This window comes from Aotus nancymaae, unplaced genomic scaffold (assembly GCF_030222135.1).
Source record: "Aotus nancymaae isolate 86718 unplaced genomic scaffold, 86718_ANA_hifiasm-v0.15.2.pri h1tg000108l, whole genome shotgun sequence".
Taxonomy (NCBI): domain Eukaryota; kingdom Metazoa; phylum Chordata; class Mammalia; order Primates; family Aotidae; genus Aotus; species Aotus nancymaae.
The window spans coordinates 39,686,278-39,698,032 of NW_026988523.1; the positions used below are offsets into that span (position 1 = coordinate 39,686,278).

The 11,755-nt window shown below is 50.9% G+C and overlaps 2 protein-coding genes across 5 annotated transcripts; both read right to left on the bottom strand.

The window, feature by feature from the left end:
* Window positions 1-2,620: 2,620 nt before the first annotated feature.
* On the bottom strand, window positions 2,621-3,918 carry TSTD1 (thiosulfate sulfurtransferase like domain containing 1). Of its 2 annotated transcripts, XM_012449642.2 has the most exons (4): window positions 3,835-3,915; window positions 3,502-3,624; window positions 2,859-3,021; window positions 2,621-2,773 (listed from the first exon to the last, which is right to left on the bottom strand). In XM_012449642.2, exons 1-4 carry the CDS (start codon window positions 3,908-3,910, stop codon window positions 2,722-2,724), a joined length of 414 nt encoding a protein of 137 aa, XP_012305065.1. In that variant the 5' UTR covers window positions 3,911-3,915; the 3' UTR covers window positions 2,621-2,721. The 2 variants fall into 2 exon arrangements, with proteins under 2 accessions (XP_012305065.1, XP_012305066.1); XM_012449643.2 differs by lacking the exon at window positions 3,502-3,624 and having other exon boundaries at window positions 3,835-3,918.
* Window positions 3,919-4,193: 275 nt separating this feature from the next.
* On the bottom strand, window positions 4,194-11,650 carry USF1 (upstream transcription factor 1). 3 transcript variants are annotated; one of them, XM_012449641.3, is made up of 11 exons: window positions 10,726-11,650; window positions 8,169-8,261; window positions 7,747-7,796; window positions 7,494-7,578; window positions 7,022-7,123; window positions 6,561-6,756; window positions 6,236-6,323; window positions 5,728-5,786; window positions 5,499-5,593; window positions 5,125-5,253; window positions 4,194-4,937 (listed from the first exon to the last, which is right to left on the bottom strand). In XM_012449641.3, exons 5-11 carry the CDS (start codon window positions 7,118-7,120, stop codon window positions 4,848-4,850), a joined length of 756 nt encoding a protein of 251 aa, XP_012305064.1. In that variant the 5' UTR covers window positions 7,121-7,123; window positions 7,494-7,578; window positions 7,747-7,796; window positions 8,169-8,261; window positions 10,726-11,650; the 3' UTR covers window positions 4,194-4,847. The 3 variants fall into 3 exon arrangements, with proteins under 3 accessions (XP_012305064.1, XP_064226818.1, XP_012305063.1); XM_064370748.1 differs by having other exon boundaries at window positions 8,154-8,261; XM_012449640.3 differs by having other exon boundaries at window positions 7,463-7,578; window positions 10,726-11,648.
* Window positions 11,651-11,755: the final 105 nt, after the last annotated feature.

Here is an 11,755-nt window from a genome sequence, read left to right on the forward strand (position 1 = left end):
CAACTTTATCTCCAAACTCGACAATGTCTGGCTAATCTCAGACAGTAATGTGGTAAGATGCTCCTAGGGAGAAAGTGGGATAGCTCTGCGACAGAGAAGCTGGAGAGCCAAGATCAATAGCAGATTTCACTGCATGTGGAGTGTGTACTGTGAGATAAAAGATGTAGTAGGGCTGGGTACAGTGGAGAAGGCAGAAGCGAAGAAAAGGAGGTGAGAGAAAACCAAGCAGTGCAGGAAAAGCCTGAAAGAAGTTCTTCAGAGGCATGAAAACTCAGAACACTGGATTCATTCCTGACTCAATCATCTCTTCCACAGATAAATGAATAAATTTTCCAAAAATCAAACTTAAGAAAACTCTGCCATGAAAATGTTTAAAATGTCTTCTGTATCACACTATGCACTATGCTAGAGAGAAGTCATATACCTACTGTGTAATGTTGAATTTTGTTTCAGTAAGCATGTGTAATTTCATCTTTTTAACCAATTTTTTTTTTTTGAGACAGAGTTTCACTCCTGTTGCCCAGGCTGGAGTGCAATGGCACAATCTTAGCTTACTGTAACCTCCGCCTCCCAGGTTCAAGCGACTCTCCTGCCTCAGCCTTCTGAGTAGCTGGGATTACAGGCATGCGCCACCACACCCGGCTAATTTTGTCTTTTTAGTAGAGATGGGGTTTCTCCATGTTGGTCAGGCTGGTCTCAAACTCCCAACCTTAGGTGATTCACCCACCTAGGCCTCCCAAAGTACTGGGATTACAGGTGTAAGCCACCACACCCAGCCTAAATTTTGTTTTCTTTGAGACTGAGTCTCTCTCTGTCACCCAGGCTGGAGTCCAGGGGCACCATCTCGGCTCACTGCAAACTCCACCTTTTGGGTTCAGGTAATTCTCCTGCCTCAGCCTCCCAAGTAGCTGGGACTACAGGTGTATACAACCACGCCCAGCTAATTTTTTTTATTTTTGGTAGAGATGGGGGTTTCACCATGTTGGCCAGGCTGGTCTCGAACTTCTGACTTCAGGTGATCTGCCACCTCAGCCTCCCAAAGTGCTTGGATTATAGGCATGAGCCACTGTGCCTGGCCAATCATATAAATTTGTTTTGTTTTGTTTTGTTTTGAGACAGAGTTTCACTATTGTTGCCTAGGCTAGAGTGCAATGGCACAATCTTGGCTCACTGCAACCTCTGCCTCCAGGGTTCAAGCGATTTTCCTGCCTTAGCCTCCCAAGTATCTGGGATTACAGGAGTGTGCCACCACATCCGGCAGATTTTTTTTTTTTTTTTTTTGAGACCGAGTCTTGCTCTGTTGCCCCAGGCTGGAGTGCAGTGGCGCAATCTCAGCTGACGGCAACCTCTGCCTCCTGGGCTCAAGCGATTCTCCTGCCTCAGCCTCCTAAAATAGCTGGGACTACAGGTGCACACTGTAACGCCCAGCTAATTTTTGTATTTTTAGTAGTGACAGGGTTTCATCATATTGGCCAGGCTGGTCTCGAACTCCTGACCTTGTGATCTGCCCGCCTCGGCCCCCCAAAGTGCTGAGATTACAGGTGTGAACCACCACGGCCATCCAGATTTTTGTATTTTTAGTAGAGATGGGGTTTCGCCATCTTGGCCAGGCTGGTCTGGAACTCCTGACCTCAGGCAATCCACCTGCCTTGGCCTCCCAAAGTGCTAGGATTACAGGTATGAGCCACCATGCCCAGCCTTAACTTATTAAATCCAGTATAAGAGATTAGTGTTGGCCAGACATGGTGGTGGCTCATGCCTGTAATTCCAGCACTTTGGGAGGTGGAGGCAGGCAGATCACCTGAGGTCAGGAGTTCCAGAGCAGCCTGGCCAGCATGGTGAAACCCTGTCTCTACTAAAAATACAAAAATCTGCCAGGTGTGGTGGCACACTCCTGTAATCCCAGCTACTCAGGAGGCTGAGGCAGGAAAATTGCTTGAACCCTGGAGATAGAGACTGCAGTGAGCCGAGATCCAGCCACTGCATTCCAGCCAGGGTAACAGAGCGAGACTGTGTCTCAAAAAAAAAAAGAGAGAGATATCAATGTTGCTAAAAACAAAAACCTGGTTTTGGTGGCACAGGAAGGGCTCCTCACACCTGTAATCTGTGCATGATGCATCAGTAGGGATGAAGGGTGCCATCCACTCCCTCACCCAAAGGCCTGGGATTGCCCTTTCACCTCCTCAATCCATGGACAAAGCAGCCATAGACATAAGCAGAAGTCACAGCAGCACAGGCAGTTGGGAGCAGAGTTTGCTGACCTCTGGTCTAGAGCAGTGGTGCCTGCTTCTGGCTGCATATGAGAATCACTCCAGAGGCCCATGAAGCCACTAATATGCAGGCTCCACCCCCATATTCTGAATTAAAAATAAAACAAAACAAAAAGAAAACCTACTGGGTGATTTTGATGTGCATTGTGGGCTGAAAACAGCTGTTCTAGGAGAACTGTACATTGTAGCCTCTCAGGAAACTGCTACAATTTTGCATGTGGGGAGTGGTAGGGGGAGCGGATGAATGCTAGGAGAAATGATGACCCAGGGCTCAACTGAGGTCTAGATAAAGATTAGAACTGTTTTTAGTCCACCTGGACAAATTAATTGCTTCCAATACTTTGATTAAATGCTCTTTATTTGGTACTTGTGTGTACACAACACTATAAGAAGTTGCCCAACGGTGGCCATTAAGGGGCCAGGAGGTGGCAATAAGTAAGCCGCCTCCTGCCTAAGCCTCTTTCTCCAACCATTCTCTATAGCCCCCAGCGTAGTGGCGGGCCCTGTGGAGAGAAAGAAGGGTGAGAGACGGACAGACCCGACAGGCAGTCCCCATCACTTCCCAGCTAGCAGCCACACCTCCCGTACCCAGTGTATCCAAGGTCACGGGCCAGCTGTGTAGCCTGGAGGCCCCGCTTGCCCATCTTACAGAAGAAAACGAGATGCTCATCTTCCAGCTTTGGCTTCTCAGAGGAGTACAAAGCCTGGAAGGCCGCTGGCTCCATCTGCAGAGCACTCTCCAGCTCAGACACTGGAGGAGTGGAGAGGGTAAGAAGGGAAAGCCGGCAGTTTGGCACTCAGGTTCGGAAGCTGGGCCTGGAAAAGCTGGGTACTGGGGGCCCCCAAACAGCATATGATAGCCTTCCCTACCCCTACCCCTACCCCAATTTCAAGGACCAGAAACCAACAGCTTTTGAATGCGAGCCACTCCCCCAGCCGTGAGGAGGCGGGGCGGGATGCTCCCTTAGGCGTCTCGGATCCGGAAGCGATCTTTCCTATCTCTGGGAGGTCGCGAGGCTGGTCTGCCCTTCTCCTCTCCGCCTGCTGTACCCTCAAACTGGATGGGCCAGTTTCACAGTCCTTCCTACGGAAGCTGAGGGCTGGCTCCCGGGAATGCAGGACCCCCATAACCAGTGCCTTCCCCGTTCCATCCTAAGTGAGGTCCCATTGGCAAAGACTCCTCTGGACGGTCTCTACTCCACCACCTGGGCGTCCCCTCTCCACCCCATACCCGGGATGTTGAGCGCCCCAGGAATGGTCCCAGCTGCCGCCTCCTCCCGAGAGCGCACGTCGAAGAGCCGGGCCCGGCCCGAGGCTAGGAGTGAACGGAGTTCAGGGAGCGAGACCGTGGGCGCTGAGGAAGGGGCACGACAGACTTCAGGAGAGGGGGCCTACGAGTCACGGCCGCCACGGCGCCCCCTCACCTGGCAGCGCTCCCCCGCAGTAGGGTGTGCACGAGGACCCCTTGGCTATGCCCCTTCGCTCCCCAACCCCCCTTGCCGCCACGCCTCAATCCAGGGGGCCGCGAGGACCGCGCTCGGCCCCAGGCATCCCCCGCAGGTACCTCCGGCCATGGTGTGTGCAGCGAACGCTAGTCTCCCGAGCGCGGGCTCGGACCGCCCCCTCAGCACTCGCAGCATCTCCCCGTCAGTGAGACCGGATCCGGAAGCAAGGGCACCGCCTCCCGCACCGCCCCCGCAGCACCTGTTCGCGGCGCCTCTAGCGCCATCCCACCGCAGAAGGCTTAATATTCTCCAGCGTAAGCCATAAACGACACACCGGTCTGGGCTAGCAACCAGGACGCAGGGTAATGATTACGGGAGCAGCACCCCACCCTGAACTTGCCCCAGCCCTTACTGGTCAAACAGCAATGTGCCCCTCCCTTTCAGCCTGTGGCCCACAAAAGGAAGAAAAACAGACAACTGTGGCTTTGAACAGTTTTATCTTAAAAAAAAAGAAAAAAGAAAAAAAGAAAAAAAACGCCCCCATAAGGGGGAAGGCCCCAAGTGGGCCCCTGCCTGTAGTTCTCCCTGGCTCCAGAGACGTCTGCACAGGCCTCATTTTCTCGCTGGCCAATCTCCTCTTCGTGGGCACCAGCCACTGCTAAACATCCTTTCCCCACTTCTTGTGTAAGCTTGCTCCCCTGAGCAGCAGGGTGCACATCTAAACCTCAGCTCCAGGGAAAGGAAGAACCAGTGGAAGTGCCAGAGTCCTGGGGCAAGCCAGAGCATCACCTGTCAGCAGACCTCTGCTGGGCACTCTAAGCAAGCACAGGACAAGCCCCCCGGTTTAGTGTGTCCAGTATCCAGCATGGAGACAGCACATGCATTGTGCGAGAGGAGCACAAGGGCCCAGGGGCTGCGTGGTGGGGGTGGGCAAGGCTGTCAGTGCACGTTCACATTGTGTGTTTCACACCACTGCAGGCTGCCATATCACAGGGCCTCAGTTCAAAGACACACCTTCTGAAACCCCCCATCCCCTGCCAGAAGTGGGCAGTGAAGGAAAGGGGCACGGGATTAGGCTGTTGCTCCTGGGCTATCTGCAGTTCTTGGGCCCAAAGCCCCTGGATCCCCGTAGTTAGTTGCTGTCATTCTTGATGACGACCTCTAATCCGTGGTGCCGCAACTGAGCTCGCAGCAGCAGATTCTTGTTTTTAAGATCTTCCACCTGACATGGGAAGGAGACAGTATAAATGGAATGGGTAGTAAAGCTGGCACTGCCAAGCCCCTGAATGTATTCAGACATCCACTGGTGAGAGATGAAGCCCTCTCCATGGAGAACAAAGTAGAGGCTGTCAAACTGGGTCAGTGGCTAGTGGAACTGAGAAGGGCTGCACTGAGGGTAGGCATCTGACCTGCTGTCGAAGCACGTCATTGTCCAGCTGCAGTTGGTCGAGCCCCTGTAGTTCTTCAGACAAGCGGTGGTTACTCTGCCGAAGCTCCTGGATATAATCACAAGCTTTGGATAGAATCCCACCTTTACTCTGCAAGATAAGGTCGACAAAATGAGGTCTAGGATTTCAGATACCCAGCTTGCTTTCCAAAAGTAGGTTCACACTTTGGACCTCATTTTCCCCTAAGAAAGGTGGTATAGTATCTCCCAGGGATACAGGAACTTCAGGGAGAGGTAAGACTATTGTCATGTGTGCCCCACTCTCTACCATTTCTGGAAACAATACCAGGAGACAGAATTCAGGCATCCTGCCCACTACCAGGGTCTTGCCATGACCTGGCCAGACTTGGTGCTCTCCATAGAGCAGTCTGGGATGATCTTGGAGAGCTGCACGATCCAGTTGTTGATCTTGTCTCGGCGGCGGCGCTCCACTGTGGGGCAAAGTGACTCAGTGAAAACTCACCACAAGTCCCAGGGTAAAATTACCTAACCCCTCCTCCCCTCAGACATCACTGCTGTCCTAGGCCCACCAAACAGCTCCTAGCTCCACACAGATCTTACCTACCTTCATTGTGCTGAGCTCTGCGTTTCTCATCACGAGTTGTCCGAGGAGCTTCTGACTTCCTGACAATAGAGCCCAGGGTGACCAGGGTAAGAGAAGGATAAAATACGTGATTGGAGTTTAGTGTTTAAGAATTATACAAGATTTAGCAGGTATTAAGGCCATTTATGGCTAGCTGGGTAAGGTGTCTCACATCTGTAATCCCAGCACTTTGGGAGGCTGAGGCAGGTGGATCAATTGAGGTTACAAGTTCAAGACCAGCCTTGCCAACATGGTGAAACCCTGTCTCTACTAAAAATACAAAAATTAGCCAGGCATGGTGGTATACATCTGTAGTTCCAGTGACTCGGGAGGTTGAGGCATGAGAATCACTTGAACCCTGGAGGCAGAGGTTGCAGTGAGCTGAGATTACGACACTGCACTCTAGCCTGGGTGACAGAGCAAGACTCTGTCTCAAAAACAAACCAACAAAACCACTTATGGAATCTGAGAAGAAACAAGGGTCACTCACGGGGAATAAGGGTGAGTCCTAGGGGCAATTGAGCGCTGGCTTCCTCCCTGCAGTACTTCTTGTGGTGACATCATTACAAAGAACTGACCTGTGAAGACGCAGGATGGTTCTGTCAGGACATGAGTAGGAACCTCACCAAGCCCTGAGGTGAAGACCCTGGGCCCCTCCTCTAAAAAGAACATGCTAAAAGAAGAGCATCCCCAGAATCACTGCCTGCCCAGGTCTTAATGATCACTAGAGTCATGAGTGAAGGCTCACTGCCTACCAGTCATGTCCCACAGCCTATCCTACCCCTTCCAGCCAGCATCCTCCCAAAATATCTCACCAGTGCCAGGAGGGGTCGCCTGCCCCAGCAGTGCCTCTGAGCCCTGGGTAGTAACAACAGCAGCTGTACTCCCCGATGTGGTAGCCCCTGCCCCATCTCCCACTGCCGTGCTGGGGAAGTAAGTATAGTGTGTCTCTGCAGCTGTCCCCTCTGTGTCAACTGCATCATCACTGGTGAAAGCACCCTGGATCACCGCCTGGGAAGGGGAGCAAGAGAACAGAATCTGGTAACAGTCAAAAACTTCTTCCCACTATACCACTCTGCAGCTTCTATCCCTTGAGGTAGGTGGTAGGGTGGAGAGACAGAGAGAGAGAGAAACATCCAGAAAGGAAGAGCCTGGTGTTTTGGGACAAGGTAGCCCTAGATGCCTCACTGTTCCTAGCTTCACCCCCATCCTATTGCTTCCCTTCTTCATCTTACTTCTCAGAACTCTAGTCACCTCCCCAACCCACACCCTGTACCTGGGTCATGGATTGAGTGGCAGGGTAGCCACTGATGGCACCAGTGCCCTCAGTCTGGCCATCCAGCTGCCCTTCAGACACCTGGATCACCCTGTACATCACCTAGAAGTGTAGAGGAAGGCAGAGGGAGGGGAAGAGAGAAGAACAGATTAAGTGCTGGGAATCCTAGGGCCCCTCATAAAGCTTCCCTTGGATAGGGCCCCAAAACAAGAATCCTTCAGAGACACAGATTCAGCCATTCTTCCTTCTTTCTTCACACACAGGTTTCAGCATACATCTAACCTCACACCAGTCTCTACTCCAGTATTCGCACCTCCCTCCCCTGCAACAGTCTACGCTTTCAGCTCATCCTCCAAGCCAGGTCACCCCAAGACATGTTCAATTACCTCCCTCAATCCCAACCCCAAATAACACCTGCAGCCACCTGGCCCCCTCCCTTACCTGGCCCCCATTCTCAGTTCGGAAGACGTACTTGACGTTGGGGTCAGGGAAGGTGGCAGCTGACTGGATGCTGGCAATAGCCACACTGGTTGGGTCCTCCCCAGTAGCCACTGCACCTGAATTAAAAGAACAAAGGAAAAGTCTGCCTTCCTCCCACACCCCCCTCCCACACCATCCCCATTCCACTTTCATGTCATTGAAGGAGGATGCACAGGAGATGGTCTGGTCAGGGAGGAAGGAGCCCATGGTGGGTTCTTAGCCTTGGTTCTGTTTCTAGCACTCACCTTCCTGAATCTGCACTGTCCCCTCTTCCGTTTCAGCTGTTTTCTGCTGCCTATTTATGGTGAAAGGACAAAAGGAAGAATATGGGAAGAAGTGAATGAGAAACTCACTGGCCCAGTAATGTATGGCTGCGAACTCATTGGCATTCCCAACAGATGCTGGGGTAAGTTAGAATAACAACTAGTGTTTACTGTTTACTATGAACATAAGCACTAAGCTAAGTACATAACATGTATTCTTAATACTAAAAACAGCACCATGAGATAGACAGCACTACTTCCATTGTATAGATGGAGAAACCAAATCATACAGTAAGTGAGACAGTAGAACCTGAATCCAGGTCTACCTGACTCCTGAGGCAGTGCTCTTGGCCATTCTGCATTCTCCCATCTTTCATCCCAGATCCTACCTCTTCTTCACTCACCCCTTCATCTCTCTGTGAGGGGGCACATCCGAGGAACTGGTCCTTTTTTGGAGCTGTTGGTATCTCCTGATTCACAGGCCTCAGTGCTAAGTCCTGGTAGAAATCACGGAGTTTGCAGTGAGTCTAGGACACGGAACAGTATCTCTGGTTCTAGAACTTAGGTTCCATGAACACACAGCCAGGAAAATAACCCAGTCATCTGCAGGGGACAATCAGCCTCCACCATAGTGATGTTGAGGACTGGCCTACAGTGACTGAAAAAGCAACTCTACAAATAGTATTCCTCATCCCTCCATTATCACTCCAACTCCTGGTAGAGAGGGATAATTATACTGGAAGACAGAAGCAACACATTTTTTTTTTTTTGAGACAGAATGGGCAGACATGCCTCCAGAAAGAAACAGCTACACAGTACAAAGCAGTAAGATAATCCCAACACAAAAGGGCAAGATTTTTAGAAATTATCTACCCATAACGTTCTCCAAACCCTTCCTATCCAAGGAAAATTTTCAGTGGATAATTCTGTCACCCAGGCTGGAGTCCAGTGGCACAATCTCAGCTCACTGCAACCTCTGCCTCCCAGGTTCAAGTGACTCTCCTGCCTCAGCCTCCCAAGTAGCGGGGACTACAGGTACATGCCACGACACCCAGCTAATTTTTGTATTTTTAGTAGGGACAGGGTTTCATCATGTTGGCCAGGCTGGTCTCAAACTCCTGACCTCATGATCCACCTGCCCCTCCCAAAGTGCTGGGATTACAGGCGTGAGCCACCACACCTGGCAGAAACAACACATTTCTTTTTTTTATTTATTAATTTTTTTAGAGACGGGGTTTCACTATGTTGGCCAGGATGGTCTTGAACTCCTGACCTCAGGTGATCCGCCCACTTCGGCCTCCCAAAGTGCTGGGATTACAGGCGTGAGCCACCTCGCCTCGCCAACAACACATTTCTAAATGGATCATTATTAAAGCTATTATGACCTGCCATGATGGCAGCTTCATGGGAATCAGGAAGGGCCATGTATTGGCACACCATCAAAAAATACCGTGTCATGGACACTGACACTTCTTCCAGTTTCTCAGCCACATATTGTCCACTGAGACATTTCTGTTCTCAAATCTAGGAAGAGGAAATCTGAAGCCCATTACCACTGGAAGAATGTCCCTAACCACAAAGACCAGACTTGGCCTTTGGGCCCCATTCTACCGACAGGGCTCTTGTTTTGGGGCATCCAGATTTATATAATGTGTTAGAAACCCTAAAGCCCAAGTGGATCATTTTCAAGCGCCCTCTATTTTATTCATCAAGCCTTCCAGTAGAACAACACAGTTGCTAAAATGTTGCCATGACAACTCCAAATCAACTGAGCCTCAGCAAGAAGGGAAAAAAAACCCAGAGTTCTAGAAGAGACAAAGGGTGAGGAATCCACCCACAAGGTCTGCCTTAGGACCCTGAGACCCAGCCAGAGGGCAGGAAAAACAAAGGTCTGGGCAGACATGCCTCCAGAAAGAAACAGCTACACAGTACAAAGCAGTAAGATAATCCCAACACAAAAGGGCAAGATTTTTAGAAATTATCTACCCATAACGTTCTCCAAACCCTTCCTATCCAAGGAACAAGGAAAATTTTCAGTGGATAAGCCTTGGAAAGACTGAGTCCGAGGAAAATGTTAAAAAAGGAACTGAAAGTGAAACCGTCCAAAGGAAGTAACGCTGCAAGGAGATCCCAGTCGGTAAGGGGAAGTAGCACTAGTGTTTTGGGACCACCTACATTTCCATCTTCAAACCAGAGGAGGAAATGCCCTACGAAGCTTGCCGCGCTGACTGCAGGAGAAGGCAATGAAAGAGAGGGCCCGGCACAGGAGGCATCTCTATTGGCCACAGCTGTCAGCCGGGGCAGTCTCAGGACACCCAGCAACCGGGTCAGGCTACTTATTCAAATCTTAGTTGGACATCCGGAAGCATTTCCTAAGCATTAGGGATCTGTGACAAGGAAACCGGGATGGGACATTGTAGCGTGCACGCTCAGGCCAGAAGAGCCCAGTAAAAGCCCTTGCGAAGTCTGGACACAAAGGGAAAAAAAAAAAATCAACTCCCGAAAGAAGTCAGGCGCCTAGACCTTGCCTGAGAATGAGGCGTCTCCCTGCAGGCTCACCAACCAGTAGGCGCTTACGGAGCTGAGCGCCCGCCAGGCGCGAGCCTGGGAGCCTGCGCCGTGACCCTGCAGCCCCGCAGCGCTCGCCCAGCGCCCCAGCTGCTCCGCGAGGAGGCAGGAAAGGGCGTCGGGGACTCGGAAGCTCAGGGGCCGGGTGCCGGCGGCTGCGGCCCACTGCTGGACAGCGCAGGAGGGCTAGGACGTGCGCTCTTGGGGCAGGGAGAGAGTTCGTTCGGCCCACAAAGCCGGGTAGAAGATAAAGAACCAGCACGGTCCCCTCCCCCAAAACAAAGGCTTCCTCCCTGGCAGTGTTCTCTAACCTGAAAAACAGAAACAAAGTCACAGCTGCCCTGTCTTGCTAGTCCACCCAGTCTCCAGACTTCTGCCTGGTCCTACACTCACCAGTCAAGGCCGTCTCAGCCGCCGATTTTCTCCAACTGTGTTCTCCCTGTCCCGATCTGGGTATCACCATAGACAGCTGCTCATGCGCACTTCCAGCCCGCGGCCATGTTGGTGAGGGGCGGAAGTGTCGCCCTCGGCCCGCCCATAAACTCAAACTCTGAGCCGCCGCACTTCCGCTCGCTCCATCTTGATGAGAGCCAAAGGTTGTCGATGTTTGTGGGTTTTCTCTGAAGCCGAAGAGAAGCCGTGTCCTGGTGAATGTAGCTGAAGTCCTGGCCACTTTTGACAAGAACGAGAAAGAGACGACTAACTTGTACTAACATCTTAGTGCTGGGCAGGGCATTTTTTCATTCGAGGAAAAAAGAAAGAGTCCCGCTGAGATCAAGGGAGGGACGTCCGACGGAGGCGCCATCTTTAACAAGGGCTATTTGGGAGGCCATCTTGGCTCAGGGCATCTTTTTGAAGGGGTACCTGCTAGAGATTACGACCTATCGGAGTACGCATAGATCTGGGTATATTCCTTGTTAATTCGCGTCAGCAGTTACTCACCCAAAGACCCCAAGGCTTTTAGTTTTCTAAAGGCTCACTTTATGTGACAGGAATCTTGATTCCCATTCTTCTCAATCAAGATCTTTATCCTGAATGGATTTGGAGTCGTGTGGTATAATAGGAAGAATTCAAACTTGGGGGCCAGGCAAATCCAGGTTTCAAACCCATCTCTGCCACTTCTTACCTCTAAGATCTCTGACAAACATTTTGACTTAGTTAAGCCTTAGTTTCCTCATCTGTAAACTGGAGATACCAGCACCAATCTTCCAGAATTATGTGGATTAAATAAAATCAAGGACATAGATTCTATGAGCACAGGATACTTAGCCCAGTTCCTGGCATATAATGAGCATTATGTAAATAGAAGTTTCTCTTCCCCATTTCCTGACCACGATGAACCTAGCTCTAGTTTCTAACCACTAGTCTCCATGACAACTGAGGAAGAGCTCCCAAATAGCAAGAAGAAAAAGAATGTTTTGCC